Genomic DNA, 13,134 nt, shown 5'->3' on the forward strand with positions numbered 1-13,134 from the left:
TCAGTCTTCTCTTAGGCTTGTCCCACTAGCTCCTAGAACTCAATTTAACCTGTTTCTCTTCATCTACAATTTGCCTCGGGGCTTTTTACCTTTCATTCTGTATGTTCTTCATTTATGCTTCTCCCTGGCTGGCCCTGGGCATCTCCTGCTCTTTTCCCTTATTTTCTCTTCTTTCCTGGTGAGCTTAGATTCCTCCTCCTACTTATTCTCTCTGCCTGCCAGCCCTGCCTATCCCTCTATTGCCTATTGGCCGTTCAGCTTTTTATTAGACCAATCAGGTACCATAGGTAGGCAAAGCAACACATCATTAAACAAACGCAGCATAAACAAATGTAACAGATGCTTGCCTAGTTAATGTCATATCCCACAACACATTCTCTCCTTCCACTTTATGTGGGTTCTGGAGATTCGAACTCAGGCCCCCAGGATTGCAGGCAAGTGTCTCTACCTGCTGATCCATCTGGCCTCAGTTATAATGTTTGAACAGCAATAAGAATTTCAAGTCAAGATTTACAGGTTTCCTTATTTACAAAAGAGTCTAAGTTGTAGAATCGGGTTTTGGTTTTTACCTAATAAAATGTTTGAGATTTGATTCTGTCAGAGAAATATTGATTTAAAAATGAATTAGTTGGCTTTAGGGTGTTGGTTTTAGTTCAAGTTTGATAAGGAAGAACTATACTCCTTTCTGCTTGTTTGTTTTAAAGTTGTAAGCCACATATGTTTTCTGAGTTATTTGTAACTATTTAGTTACAAGCTTCAGCGTGATTAGAATTGTTATTTGAAAGAATTTTAATAATTTTCTCACTGTAATCGGCAGAGCCATAAAATTCCGTTTGGGGCTAATCCAGTGTTCCTTCCTACTTTCTTCAATCCTAACAAGGAAATGAGAGAAGAACATTGTAATTCATTTAGATTTTTCTGTGGCACACAGCAACCTGCACTGGGGACGTAGAGCTGGAGTGGGGAGCAAGGATGAGGGTCACATAAGCCGTTGACGGGTTCTCACCGCCATTCCCCATGTCTACTCACCATTGTTAGGAAGTGATAAACACTCTGCTTAGAAAGTTGTGTAGCTGCTGGCTTTAAGATGTACTTGTTTATTTTTTTTAATTTATTTATTTATTAAGGATTTCTGCCTCCTCCCCGCCACCGCCTCCCATTTCCCTCCCCCTCCCCCGATCAAGTCACCCTCCCTCATCTGCTCGAAGAGCAATCAGGGTTCCCTGACCTGTGGGAAGCCCAAGGAACGCCCACCTCTATCCAGGTCTCATAAGGTGAGCATCCAAACTGCCTAGGCTCCCCCAAAGCCAGTACGTGCAGTAGGATAAAAAAAAAAAAAAAAAAAAAAAAGATGTACTTGTTTAAAGCATGCACAGCTCTCAGTAGAGTAGCCGAGAAAAGCAAAAACAAAAACAAAAAAAAAAACCCAAGTGGTCATGACTTAATATTTTGCATTGTTAGATCTGCTTGGCAGAGGCAGTCTCAACACTGGGACATTAAAATAGGAACAATTGCAGTAGGTGTCAAAGGGCAGGAAATGGCCGTACTCGGTAAATGCAGTGGAATAGTTCAGCCAAGGATGCTTCTGTGCAACCCTGAGTGTGGGTGGGAGACATCTGCTAGTAGCTGGTAGTAGGTTTTAGTTGGTCCTTCCCGGTATGTCACATCAGAATTTACCAAAATATATGTCCCTGTCCTTGACATTTGTGTTGCTCTGGAACAAGTCGGTTATTTTCCTCTTGAGGGTCTGGTTATACAGACCCTTGTTACCAATTCCCCAATTTGCAGAACGCTTTGCTCTTCCTGGTGTTTGTCATTTGCGGATGTTTTCAAGGGAAGTCCAGTGTTATGTTGAAAAACAATGAAACATATGTATTGATCTTACGGTTTGGATTCAAAATGGAAGAGATCTTTCTGTCAGAGTCACATGACCGGAGAGCCACCTTCTCTCCACGAATGCTACCTCCTAATCTTCTCAGATTTTCTAAATGTAGGGCAGCATTCGTGAGCCACAAGCCATTCCACCTCGCCACGCCATGCATACATGTCAACTTGTGACGTTTAATGCTGTAGGAGTCTCAAAACAGCTTTATTTCCAGAAAATGGAAACAGATGCCTGAATTACACTGAAGAAAAGGGAAGCTGGGGAGGGAGGAAGAGAAAGAAAGTAAAAGTGGAAAGGATGGAAGAAATAGCAAAGTCATAGCTGTTCTGCTGCATTTTAAATTTTGTCTCTAAAGAATCCATATTTCAGATCCATAGAAAAGACAAATGAGATTTCTGTTGAGAATGTCATTTGATATTTTTATAGCAAAAGCTAAACAGACTAATATTTTCTATGTTATTGAATGGTTAAGAACAAATTCTGGCTTCTGATGAGTGTGTAAATGCCTGTCCTAAAGAAATTAAAAAAAAAATTATTCATTGGCTGGAGTGGTTAACCAAAGATATAAGAGCTAGCTAGCAATACGCTTAAGTGATTAGCCAAGCAGCGATTTAAATAATATAGTTTCTGAGTGATTATTTCATGGTCTGGCAGCCGGGAACAAACAAGCAGCCTCCTACTACAATTGACTAAGTGATTTCCATCCTGAGTACCCATTGAGTCTTACCCTCTTATCTGTTTATCTGACCATCCGGTTCCATCGATAGACATTAGTGTGTATAATATCTACATGGTATTTATTGGGGGGGGGTTGTTTGTTTGCTTTGGTATTTTGAGGCAGGGCCTCTGCAGTTCAGGCTGGTACTCACTCTGTAGCACCAGCTGGCCTAGGATTTGTGTGATCTTCCTGAGTCAGCCTCCTGAGTGCTTGGATTCTAGGCATGTACCACCATACCCAGCTTATATATAGCTTAAAGGATGCAAATGTGAAAGGCATTTAAGATGCTTCAAAGAAGCTCTCTATCTATAATTAACATTGGGGAGGAAAGGATCTGTGTAATTATACCCAGGAAGTTGCTAAAATCACAGAGAAGCTGGCCATGCCTCCGCTGAGATACTCACTATCCTAATAGAAGCAACAGACAAATCTTAGGCAGCCACAGATGGGAACTGGGAAACTGTTCCTCCAGTGAAATTTGAAATTTCCCAGCCTCAGAACTATTTGGCATTTTTTTTCTGCCAATGATTGATTTGGGGCTGTCTTCATTAGAGGACAGAATTAATAACGACTGTGGGCTTCTGCACTAAAAGCCTGTGGCATCGGGGCCAAAAGTATTCCAATGCTGGGGAAGAAACTGCCTTCCTGAAACAAATATCGCCAAGATGCGAAATCGTTAGGAAAGCAAGGGGAATAATGATACAAAGTGTTTTAAGCAGTAATGTGTAGGTTTCCACAGTGCAAATCTTGAAAGCAATCCCTTGCAGGTAGACACTCTGATACAACAGAAGGCTAGAGAGAGGTAAAATAGCTTTTGGCATGAAGCAACTTACACACTGTACAGTTGTGTTAGCACAGGATGAAATAAAATACAGCACACAGTGATGCAAAGAAATTTGTTGCCAGTGCGAGTTGATTCAAAATGCGCATCAAGAGACAGATGTGGGAAGTGAATGACCCATCGAAACTTCCGAACTAAGCGGCTGACTCATTTGTAAAAGGAGGCACCAAGTGTTCACAGAAGGAATCCGTGGGGTGATGTGCGGTTTGCAAGCCCCGCTCTAGAGGGAGATCTAAAGTCAGCAGCCTTTGCTTCAGAGGCTTCGGTCTATCAGGACAGATTGTTCATATTGAAATGTGCAGATTGCAAGGTATGCCTACAGAAACAAACCACAGTGTAAACAGTGCAACCGTGAAGAAGTCGAGCTGCCCTGACTTTCACGTATAAAGTGGGCGCACACTGGGCAAGCGGGCAGTGTTGCAGTGTGGGCCTTCTTTATTTTTTCACGCGATCCTCAGATTTTTGTCCTATTAGAGTTTCTCCTCGTTGCCATCCATATCCTGATGAGAAGTGGCTCCTCATGGTGATTGGGAGAGAAGCAAGTGGAATAGAAAGGAAAGTAAGCATGTTCAAATGTTGACAGCTTCAAGCATCAGAGAGCAAACAACCAAGAACGCATTGTTTTCGTGGTCCATGCCTTAGGATTTCTTTGACTCATGCCACGGCACTTCCAGAAGCACATGTGAGCCCAGTTGTGGACAGTTCTCCCAGTTTCCATGAGCAAGGGACAGAAGCTGTTCCGTTAGTAAGAGGATGCAAGATGCTAAATCTGAAACAGAATCGCAGTGTCTACAATGCAGAGCTTTGCTTAGCACACCTAATGAGGTGTATTTGTGTACGGTTATCGGAGTGTGGCATCTGCCCCTTAAGGAACAAAGGAGTTGGCAGAGCATACGTCACAGAAAAGTTTCTATTCAATTCTGTATGTATATTTGCCCCGCAGAGAAGGATCCATGACCTTGACCCCGTTGTTTTTATTCCACGTGGAATAGAGAATAGGCTTGGTTTTGTGTGTTTACAGTTAAAGTTGATAACAATGGCTCCGTCGTCACCTTCATCATATCCTCCATTAAGAAACTTCTTGGATGCCTAAAATTTGCCTATGAAGACCAAATAAGTTTAAGTCTGGAAATTACTGAAGCCATCTTCCATCTGTAGCTAATACTTTCCCAGCTCTATTTTCAGTAGCTCCCCATTAGAATGTTAGGTCCATGTTTTGCCTTTGACAGCAGTGGAAATTATTGAGACTCTTCGGGGCCAGTTGAGAAAAAGCCCATTCTGAAGCTTTTCTTACCACTTCCTGAAAGATAGGAATTCCCTCTTTTGTTTCTCCAGGACACGTGACGCGTGGTTTATCCTCACTTCAGCCGTGTGTGTCAGCTCTCTTCCTTTCTCCTAGGCTTATTGATAAGCACATTCCCCACAGGGCGGGGACATTTCAGTGGCCCTGATAATACAATGATATTTGCTAACCTGAAACTGTCTTCCTAAGAGATAGCCAATTCTTTCTTGTTCCTCTTGTGTTAGCCTGGTGGGTATCTAAGAAGTCATCAAATGTCTTAGCGGAAACAGAAATGATAAAAAGTTCTATGAGCGAGATGTGAGCTTTAATGCATTAGGCCACTGAGATTTTAAAAATGTTTAGTCATCCTTCTTGGACCAGTCTGTTGCCTTACCCTAGTCATTTATAGACCTTGTCACATGTCTTCTCTCTTCCATAGAGTCTAGGATGCCTTTTGAACAGATTTAATGTATGACTCATGATTTAAAACTACTAACTTATGCTTAGAGTTTGCTGGAAAGATTCCAGAATGAGCATTTCCTGAGAGATTATAGAAGCCAAGAAGGTAGTCTGACTTTAAAGGGACATATCATTACTGACAGCAATCCCAAAAGTTCACTTGCAACATCAACATGAGTACTTGCAGCCAGGTTTTACACTATCATGAGCAAGGACCTTATAGAAAAACGCTGTGCCCTGGAAGAAGCCACGAGGGCCCAGAAGACTGCACCAGAGAGGATGTTCACATTGAAATATGTCACAAGAAGCAAAACTTTGGATCATCAAGCAACATTTGAAGATATTTGTTGATCATGATGCCTCTAGTTTATGATGAAATAGATATTCCTAAAGTCCTAAAGTTCTTGATCCAATACCGGAAGCTTCTTACAGTATTTTTATCTCCAGTTTTAAAAATTAATAGCATAAATGTATTTTTTCATTATCCCAGCACTTGGGAAGCAGAAATGGGAGGATTACAGTTTGAGGCCAGCCTGGGTTACATAGCAACTCCTGGTCTGCACAGGCTACACAGTGAGACCCTGTTTCAAAAAAAAAAAAAAAGAAAAAGAAAACAAAACAAAAAAACCAAGTATCGAGGGTACCTCAGTAGTTAAGGGCTTATCTAGCATGTACAAGGTTCTGGGTTTGATCCGCAACCCCATAAAACAAGCAAAAAGCCTTCAATGATTATTTGAGTGTCAAGGACCTCTAGTCCATACCCAAACCCAGAAGTAGCTAGATATGCAATGAAAGATCTTGTTTTATGTGTTGGGAAGATCACTGAAGGATTTTGTTTTGTGGTAGACTGTTCTGTTCTGTACAACTTTGGAATTAGAATATGTTTGCCATTCTGTTCCCTCAGTGCTGCTAAATGCCTACCTTTTAAGACTAATTTTTAGTAGAAAAGGCAATTGACGAATTTGATGCACAAATGCATCCAATTTGAAACAATGCCAGAAACCCCAGTTCACAATGGTACTGTAGATGTGCTCTTCTGCTTCCATTGTTGAGCCAATATGTGTCTTTATTTTTCCTGTTCAGACTCCTACAGACCCCAGCATAACTCTGCTTAGTCTTCCATTCAAATATATATACTATATAAAGAAGTCCAAGAACTCAAAGGCAACAGAAAGAAGAAAAACCAAACTCAACTGAAAAAATTGGCTGCATTTAGACATTTGTCAAAAAAATGTATCAAATCACTTGCTAATATATGGGAGAATAATCAGCTTTTCTAATAACAGGGAAATAGAAATCAAAACCATAGCAAGGTGTTTCTTTACCTCCATGAAAATGGCTATTACAGAAGGCAAGTTACAAGTACGAATAAGGAGCTGGAGTGTTGGTGAGAATGTTAATTACTATATCTAGGGGCAAAGGATTGCAGGTTCATCAAAAATTTAAAAACAGAGCTACTAAATAGTCACTCGATGCCATTGCTGTGCAGAGAAGCAAAAGATACAAGACCATATTTAAAGGGCACCCACACTCTCGTCTGCTCCACTATTTACAGCAGCCAAGGACGGGAGCAGCTCCCGTGTTCTTTAGCTGGTGAGTGCAGACAGTGAGGTATAGATACACCATTCAGATACAAAGACAGAATGAGGCCCTGTTGTTTCTGACGACATGGACAGAACTTGAGATCGCTGAGTGGAAAAGAGCAAGTGTGAAAAGTAATGATTGCGTGATCCCACTCGGGTGGAACGTAAAACCAGAGTAGAATGTGGCCACTAAGTTATAGTTAGAAGCAGGAATTTCTAACGTGCTGTTGTGCAATAAGATGCCTACAGATAACGCACATGTTAACAAAAGCTACAAAGAGGAATTCTATAGGTTTTACCCTAAAGAAATGATAAACAACGAGTCATTAGATATATGCCATTATAAATGGCATGCTATATGCAAGTATAGAAACCTTACACGGTACTGCATTAACATGCTTCTATATTTATCGAGCCTTTAAAAATTTCAATTCAAATATGTCTAATCTCAGGCATAAAGCCCACAAGTTCATCCTCTCAAGCCAACATCTGTTCCCACCTTCGTCCCAAAGGATGATGGGAAGAGAACAATTCATTAGTGCCAGAATTTGTGTCTGGTTCTTGTATGTCCCCTGTGGCTCATTTATTAAATGATCTGCTCACTGATTTGACACCCCACCACATCCTAGGCCCTGTGAGGACTAAGCCCGGAGAGCCAACACCCAGCAGCTGTGCACCTGCCAGCTGTTCCGAATGCTCAGGTGCTTTCTTACCTGGTCATTGATACTTCCAAAGAGGTCGTCTCACAGATGATAGACTGGACTTCACTATTCCAAGCTCCTCTTTCAGAACAGCTGGTAAACAGTGAACATGATGATTTCTGTCCACAGTGGGTCTCCTCTAATGCCTGCTGTGGTCCTGGAGTCTCATTCCATTGGATCCTATGTTTTCTTTGCCAGATTCTTGTTCTGACTAACTAACCCCTTCCTTTTTCCAGTATCACTTTATTGGCTGTCTTCTCCGCTGGACTCTGTAGTCAAGATACAGAATTGAATTCTTCAGTTTACCGGAACTGAAGATTCCTTTTGGCCAAACTAAATCGACAACATTCTCTAAAAGTTTTCTTTTCTGTTGGCTTTCCCTTCTCCCAATTCATTCAAAGACTATTCTACTTAATATCCATTTTACTATTTGGTATTCTGAGTCAGTAACTTAAGGATCTTTTAAAAAATCCTTCCATAAACCTTGAATTTTTTTTCAGAATTTAAACCTTAATATTAATAAACAGCTATGTGGCTTATATTACCCAGTAAATAGCTTTTTTACCACATTTTGGGCCTGCTAGCATAGAAACCATTCCGATTTGGAAGTCTAGTGATTTCTACTAGTCTTAAAATCATATTATATCCACCAAAAACCTATGGCACGCAACAGAAATGCTCTCTCGATGCCTAAATGTGAAAAACAGGTTAATTCTCTCTTATTCCCTCATTTGCCATGGTATCAAAAGCTTTGAATTTATATATCAAATATTATTAAAACATTTTATAAAAAGACTTGAAATTATGCATGGCTAATTAATTTACGTAATTAATTTGTTTTGAGGTACTAACTTTTTTTTTTGACACAGTTTCATTTATCTCAAGCTGGCTCATAAATGAAGTCTCTTGTTAGCAAGAGAAGTCCATTTTTCTGAACCTGTGGTAGCCGTGAGCCTCTAGGGGGCGCTCCTCCTCACAAAATATTAGTGACAAACGGCTGAGTCCTATGGGCTTTACTCTAGGAGTGTGGCCTCGCCGGAGAACGCCTGGCTAGAAAAAGTTCGGTTAGACCTAAAGTGTAGAAACTATCTAGATTTAAAGTCTTTGAAGAATGTCCTCTGTGAACTTAAACCAGTCCTTCCCGGGGCTGGCAAAGCAAGGACCTGGAAGTTCTCCTTGATGGTCCCCTCAGCCTGCCCTGCCGAGCCCAGAGTGATGGGAGCTGCCAACCGGCCCTGGCATCAATGCCCATGAGGGAGTCGGTACGGACTTAAATTAAGCCTGCTCCGTACCCCTTTCCCCTGGGCAGAAGTTAGAACACTCAGTACCTGTTACAGTCAGCTCCTTTGAAAAGCCAGACCTCACGCTTTTTGCCTTGGAAAGACCTCAAAAAGGAGGAGTAATATCTGCGGTAGCACTCGGTGCTGGAGTGGAGAGGGGACTTTCAGTTACTCGAATGTTTCCTGATCTGTGGTCCAGACTGTCCTAACGACTCTCTTGTCCTCTTAAACGTGACCACAATCCCCCGGAGTGATGACCTTCCCCCCGTTAACTCGGCCTTGAGCAGCTCTTCGACTAGGAGCCTTTTGTTATTATAGGGCTGCCTTAGGCAAATGCAGAGGCACAGACGATCGATCGGGCATCAAGGATGTTTCTAATTCCGTGGGTTTGGTGAGGCAGCCACGTTTCAGAGGCGACCCTAACCGCTGTTTCCCCCAAGCACGGCAGCCTACCGTTTGCTGCTGCAGAGCTGACAGCGCGGCTCGGACTGCCCCCAAGGCCAGAGGAGTCCTGGGCTTAGCTCCGCCCCGCTCGGCCTGGGTGGCAGCGATGGCCCAGGTCCCCCGGCTCTCGGCCCTGTGGGCAGCTGGCGCGCGCGTGTCCCCGCGTGTCTGCGCGTGTGTGTCCATGCGTGTGAGTGAAATGAGGTGGAGTCCTACGCCTGGGTGTTTCCTTCCAAGTGATTTTGATCAGCAATCATGGGGGGAAAGAAAAAAACTTTCTGGCTAAAAGGATGAAAACTGAGTAAGTACACAGAACTTTGAACTTGGAAACAGAATGCGACCAAACGCAAGCAAAACCCTGACAGGAACCCCTCCACACTCAAACTGCTCTTTTCCCTTCTTGTGTTGAAGGCCGCGGATGCTGACAGCGAAGTGGCCATTGAAAACTGAACGAAGGGAAGCAGTTCAGAAACCGCTGAGAGCAGGACGGCTTTCAAACCGGAGGGAAAATGAGAAACAGCTAGGGCAACCTGGCCTGCGCCCAGCTGTGCAACAGGCACTTCGCGTTCCCTCTGCTGCTTCTTCGGGGCTCTTTTCAGACTCCGCTTTCCTGTGCTTTCTCTTTGCCCCAAAGCTGAGACAAGCTGAACTCCTAAGTTTATGTCTGTTGTGGAAATAAGATATTACCGGAAGAAACTCTTGCCAGCCCGGGATGCATTCGGATGATTTCTTATGACTCTCATTATTTTGACATCTTTAAAAAAAAAAAGAATTAGCAAGTCAGTCACTTTTTACTGTCCTTCACGAAAGGGCTCTAAACACCTCGGACCGCTGGGACCTGTGTGAGTCTTTGGCATGAACCTTCGGAATGTTCTCAAGGGGAGTTGGGGCGAACTTGAGTGGAGTTGTGCAAAAAGAAGACAGAAGTGTACTTTTTTCATGCTGACAGCGTGGCCAGGGGCCAAGTGAAGGTGGACTGGTCATGGTCTGTCGACCGGGGTTCCTTTGTCGCCGGCGATTTTGCCCCCGACCTTTCCTAGTGGGTTTGGTGGTGGCAATCTGTCTCTTTTACCAGAGCCTGACACTCCGAGGGGCTAAGAAGCTTGCAGCCGAGATTCCTGGGTCTGGTCCCCACATACCCTCACAAACCCAGGCTAGCAGATGCGAGCAAGACTATCCACAGGACAAACGGTGCTTCCATCTCTCAGCGAATGCCCAGGAAATCAGGAAGGTAAGTCTGAGTTTAGCCTGAGCAGTCGGCCTCTCTCTCCTTTCTTGCAAAACTAAAATTAACTTTCATGAGGTCCGAAAGGGAGCCAGAGTATAAACAGCCCAAAGTGACCTGCTGACTGTTACATAAAAACTGAGAAACTTCCGAAACCTACTTAAAAGAGTTCTGCCCTTTATCTTTTAGACATGATCTTCATTTCAGTGAAATGAAATGCTTTCTAACAGAGATCTAAGAAATCTGAGGATTTATACATAAGAAACCAAAGTCACCCTGGGGTGTCTTCCCTTAGAGCAGAGAGCTAGAGGACTAAGACTCTCAGAATTCCATCTGATGATCTGCCAAGTTAGTTCTGAATTTGGTGACTATGTTTCTAAACCAATGTACTCATTTCTAAAGAATAGTACTATAGTTTTCAGAAGAATAATTGTCATGTAGTTTAATTGTTCATAAAATTAGGGAAACACCAGTTCAGTATAGTGTCCGTACCTAACAACTAAGCACTCAGGAGGTAGAGGCAGGAAGCAGGCACTAACCCAGGTTGCTCTATATAAAGAGTTCTGGGCAGTGTTTAATGGTGAGACTTCTCTTTTCCAAGTGTGAATTTATGCTTGTTGTGGTGGTTCATGCTTATAATTCCAGCATAAGAAAGACAGAGGCCGGGGACCAGGGGTTCAAGGCCAGCCTAGGCTAGATACATTGTTTGCCTAAGCTATATAAGACACTGTCTAGAAAACAAAGTTGGAAAAAAAGAGATCATTCTGTATTCACAATGGGCAGGTTAGTCTCACCATTTTTATTTATAAAGTATAGGAAACAATACAAATCCAGAAAACACATAGAACTTCTGTTTTATTTATTTATTTATTTATTTATTTATTTATTTATTTATTTATTTTGCTTTTTCTAGACAGGGTTTCTCTGTGGCTTTGGAGCCTGTGCTGGAACTAGCTCTGTAGACCAGGCTGGTCTCGAACTCACAGAGATCCACCTGCCTCTGCCTCCCGAGCGCTGGGATTAAAGGCGTGCGCCACCATCGCCCGGCCAGAACTTCTGTTTTAATATTGCACTCTGTTCATGCCTAGCTGCAAATACAGACTTTTCGCTGTCAAGTATAATAAGAAAAAGAAAAAGGGTGAAAAACTGGTTATTTAAAAAGTTGTGATGGAAAAACCATTCAATTCAGTGACACTTGAAATAGTATACAGCAAGATATCTTTGGGATCCGTAAGAGGTACCCTTTCTCTAAGTAGACTTAGCCAGAGTTTCTGAGCCTGGTTGCAGCAGAATTTCATCTTGGGTGGCAACATAGTTATTGTCCGTACTGCCACCTCCAGGCCCACAACAATGTTGTTTTATAATCTCTTTTGTTTGTTTCATTTCAGACTCATAACCCAGGGTAGATAGCTAGGTAGGTAGATAGTAGGTAAGGTTACTCAACTTGAAATGGAGTCAACTCTCATTGAAGGATGCCCAAGTGAGCCACATGGCTAACAGAACGCCCTGCCGCTTCCCACAGAAATCCATCTGCGTGGTTCCTACCACAGTATAAGTCATAAGTAAAAGCAAACTCAACACTGGCATAACCATTCCTGAAGCCATCACTTGAGGGATGCACGCCAAATCAAAGTAGATTAAGATGCTGAGCCCTTGAAGACTATCACATGGGTGTATTCATTTGTTAGCAAAAACGTGAATATTGCGTTCACTTCTGGCATAGCAGCGTCATCTTTAAAGGAAGACTCAAGTTAAGGTGTGACTCAACCTTCGGGTGTTCTGAAATAACTGGAGAATGTATCTTTGCTTTGTTTATGTAACTTTTTTCCATGCTTTTTTATTATTTTCTTGAATACTTGAGATTTATGACAAATGTACCTGAATTTTAAAAGCAACTTTTTGGTAGTCTGTAATTGTGATGTTCTTTAAAAATGGGAGAGGGGAACATTTAAACACTTAAATATTTTCTAGGAAATTTAAGTGGAAATGATTCATTAATTAGCTTGTAGCCTCCTTTACTTCCCTGCTGGTTATTTCTCAATTCTGGCTTTGTTTGTATCTTAAGCATATGTTCACTGTTATTTGTAGACGGTCACAGAAAATTCCGTTTCAGCTTTAGAACTCCTGCTCCTTGGAAAACATCTGAAATTTATTGGCTGCTGGTGTAAAAAAAACATACACTCTAGAATTTTCTTCAACCAGAAGAATGCCAAGCACATGATGGTTTTGGCTCCCGAATGATTCACAGCCTTAAATATTTAAAACATAAGCAAGATTCTAAACTGAGAATCATAGTTCAGTGAATGTGAAAATGTGTGGCCAAACATTTGCTCTGTACCTTTGACTTTAATGAGTGCAACCCGCTGATAGCAAAGAAGGTAGAAAGAAGGTGGCCTGGAAGCCTTAGTCAGCACCAGAGGTGAACAAATCTTGTTTGTAGTGTATCTTCCAGAAGAAGTCAAGTAATAACCAGATGCAGTGGCTAAATATCCATTCAGAGATCTAAGGTGGAGAGAGAAATTCATTAAGAATCCTACAGAGATCCTGTCAAAAATAATGATTCATTAAAGTCACTAATGAAGTGAACAGCAAGGCACTGTAGAGGTGGGTGTTCCTGAAGACCTAGAAGTAGTTCTTAGAAATGATATCTTACAGAAGTAGATTTTTCTTTTCATCTATACATTCTGACATTTATCATTACTTTTACTGATAGGTT

At 42.0% G+C, this 13,134-nt stretch overlaps 1 protein-coding gene across 3 annotated transcripts in view; it reads left to right on the top strand.

Annotated features, from left to right (window-relative positions):
- The first annotated feature begins 9,288 nt into the window (after window positions 1–9,288).
- Cped1 (cadherin like and PC-esterase domain containing 1) overlaps window positions 9,289–13,134 on the top strand; it is a 277,882-nt gene continuing 274,036 nt past the window's right edge. For 2 of the 3 annotated variants that reach the window (XM_075953493.1, XM_075953495.1), the window contains exon 1: window positions 10,032–10,424. In XM_075953493.1, the coding sequence (XP_075809608.1) occupies window positions 10,176–10,424 (249 nt within the window). In that variant the 5' untranslated portion in view covers window positions 10,032–10,175. Of the gene's footprint in view, window positions 9,495–9,604; window positions 10,425–13,134 lie in introns of those variants that run through there. The other variant, XM_075953492.1, reaches the window with a different exon arrangement.

This window comes from Microtus pennsylvanicus, chromosome 19 (genome assembly GCF_037038515.1).
Source record: "Microtus pennsylvanicus isolate mMicPen1 chromosome 19, mMicPen1.hap1, whole genome shotgun sequence".
Taxonomy (NCBI): Eukaryota; Metazoa; Chordata; class Mammalia; order Rodentia; family Cricetidae; genus Microtus; species Microtus pennsylvanicus.